Raw genomic sequence first — 2258 nt, forward strand, 5'->3', positions numbered from 1 at the left:
ATGTCCGCTCACAATTCGCGCCATTTTAATTAACCAATCTATGATTGGTTAATATATGATATAAAATTTAAGCAAATGAAAAGTGAAAGTGGTTCAAAGCTTAGAGACAAAATGTGGCTGCTAGTGATGCTTTTATTTGGAGGATGCCACGGCGAGAAATCGTTCTTGGACTTTTCAGTACCGGACTTGCAAGGCCACCCGGTTTCTATGCGTGAGTTTAATGCCTTCCCAGTTATTCTCGTGGTCAATGTGGCCAGCGAATGTGGGTACACGGACAGGAATTATCTCGAACTGCAGGTGTTTCAACGTGACGCCGTAAATCTTATGTGGGTGGAGTAAAAGCTCACATGTAATAAATGCGCCCTAAATTGTAGGAATTGTATGAAAAATATCACGACGAAGGCTTGATGGTGCTTGGCTTTCCGTGTAACCAATTTGGTGGTCAGGAACCTGGAACAGCTGAAGATATTCTTAAATTCACGAAAGAAAAGTACCACGTAACGTTTCCTCTATTTTCTAAGGTTTGAGAAGCAGTGAACAATGTAAAACATATAATACTGAAAAGAACTTTTATGGATGGTTTTAGTTGGACGTGAACGGCGAAAGCGCACACCCGCTTTTTGTATACTTGAAGAAAAAGCTGAGTGGATTCGTAACGGATGATATTAAGTGGAATTTTACTAAATTCCTCGTTGTCAACCATAAGCCATTTAAGCGATACGGCACTACGACGTCGCCGCTAGAAATTGAAAATGATGTCATGCAAGCGCTGCATAACAGCCGACACGTTGACGAATTTGATGATGGCGGTGCGGCGGATGGGGATGATGACGGTCGCGATGAGTTGTAAGGCGCAATTTAGTCTTCTGTTGCATAGCTAATCGAGTAAGTAGTGAGATTTTAAAATATAGGTTTGAAAATAAACCTTGTATTGTTGGTGTGCCCGACATTTTTGTTGAATTAAGTTAGTTGTAACACATTCCTCTTGTTAATGTTCTATTACCTCACGCAACCGATACCACTGGTTATTAGATCATATCATGGTTTAACGCTATTCAACATACTCGTCCGAAGCACACCAATACCACGATTGGAGCCTTACCAAATGCAATAGTTGTATGCGTCATTTTAACGCAGGAATGCTTTGCGAAACAACAATAGCTGAGTCTATGCGCTGTTGCGACGTAGCAGCCACATCTGTAACAAGGTGTACCGTTACATGAAATTAACACTTAAAGGTTGTTAATTAATATATTATCTAAAAGGTAGATAATATTTGGAGGATATTACTTTATATAGTAATATTCAGAATTCTTATCCATAAATAGGTATAGACCATTATACCTATTTATTCCGCAGACTAATCAGATGTAGGAGTAATTAAAGAGAGAGTTACAGATAAGATAGAGATAAGAATTCATTTACATTTTATTATTATATTATAATTAAGTTAGCATTTACAAAGATAGAACAAGAGACACTTAATTATATTTAATACAGTTTTTATTTTACCCTCTTAAGCTAACTACCTTAAGAGAAGTCTTCCTCTGCACGTACAGTGTACGACAATTAACGTAGGGCACCACTCGCAACTGAAGCAGTGCGAAGTGGACTTGCACTGAAACAGTATGATGATTTCATCGTACTGGATTTGGATGACAAATTTGGTGTCATCCTAGGTCTACCTTGGCTCAGAAAATACGAGCCAAGGATCAGCTGGCAGCATCGATCCGTAAAGATGCCTGCCACTTGTTCATCAGATGGCCATCTGATGAACGTCTTGGAGCGTCCACAAGCGTGTGGATGTACTACGAGTGAGTGCGATGGCCTCACTTGTGGTACGGTCGTTAGTACAACTGCACAAGATCACAGTGTGATTACCAATCACAATGTGGAGTCAGCTGCCGGCGGCTGTGTTAACGGACGGGCAGCGCCGAAGGTCCACCACTCGAAGAAGTCGAGTGGATTGAAATATGAATGTACGCCTGGTGGGCGACATTTAAGGAGTAAATTGGTTGCCCCAAAGGGACAACACGATGATTCTAGGTCGAGTAGAGAGTCGACCGTCGAGGACCCGACTGTGATAGCGCAATCACACTCGGAAGACGTTGAGGGAAGAGGTCCCCACGTACTTGAGGAGAAATCTTCTCAAATAGTTTTAGTTACTAGACTTTAAGATCCCGAGAGATTAATCCCTCGGCAGCTTGTGGATAAATCCCAGGAAGAAACCGAGACATTAAATGTCTTGCTTAATAATG

At 41.1% G+C, this 2258-nt stretch overlaps 1 protein-coding gene across 1 annotated transcript; it reads left to right on the forward strand.

The window, feature by feature from the left end:
* Window positions 1–111: 111 nt before the first annotated feature.
* On the forward strand, window positions 112–1097 carry CCR75_003300 (uncharacterized protein; the record flags this gene model as incomplete). The annotated part of the gene is made up of 3 exons (XM_067961397.1): window positions 112–315; window positions 375–521; window positions 587–1097. 3 exons carry the CDS (start codon window positions 112–114, stop codon window positions 848–850), a joined length of 615 nt encoding a protein of 204 aa, XP_067823297.1. The 3' UTR covers window positions 851–1097.
* Between the last annotated feature and the right edge of the window lie 1161 nt (window positions 1098–2258).

Source organism: Bremia lactucae (genome assembly GCF_004359215.1).
Source record: "Bremia lactucae strain SF5 chromosome Unknown BlacSF5_NotPlaced_8_SHOA01000002.1_90902bp, whole genome shotgun sequence".
NCBI lineage: Eukaryota > Oomycota > Peronosporomycetes > Peronosporales > Peronosporaceae > Bremia > Bremia lactucae.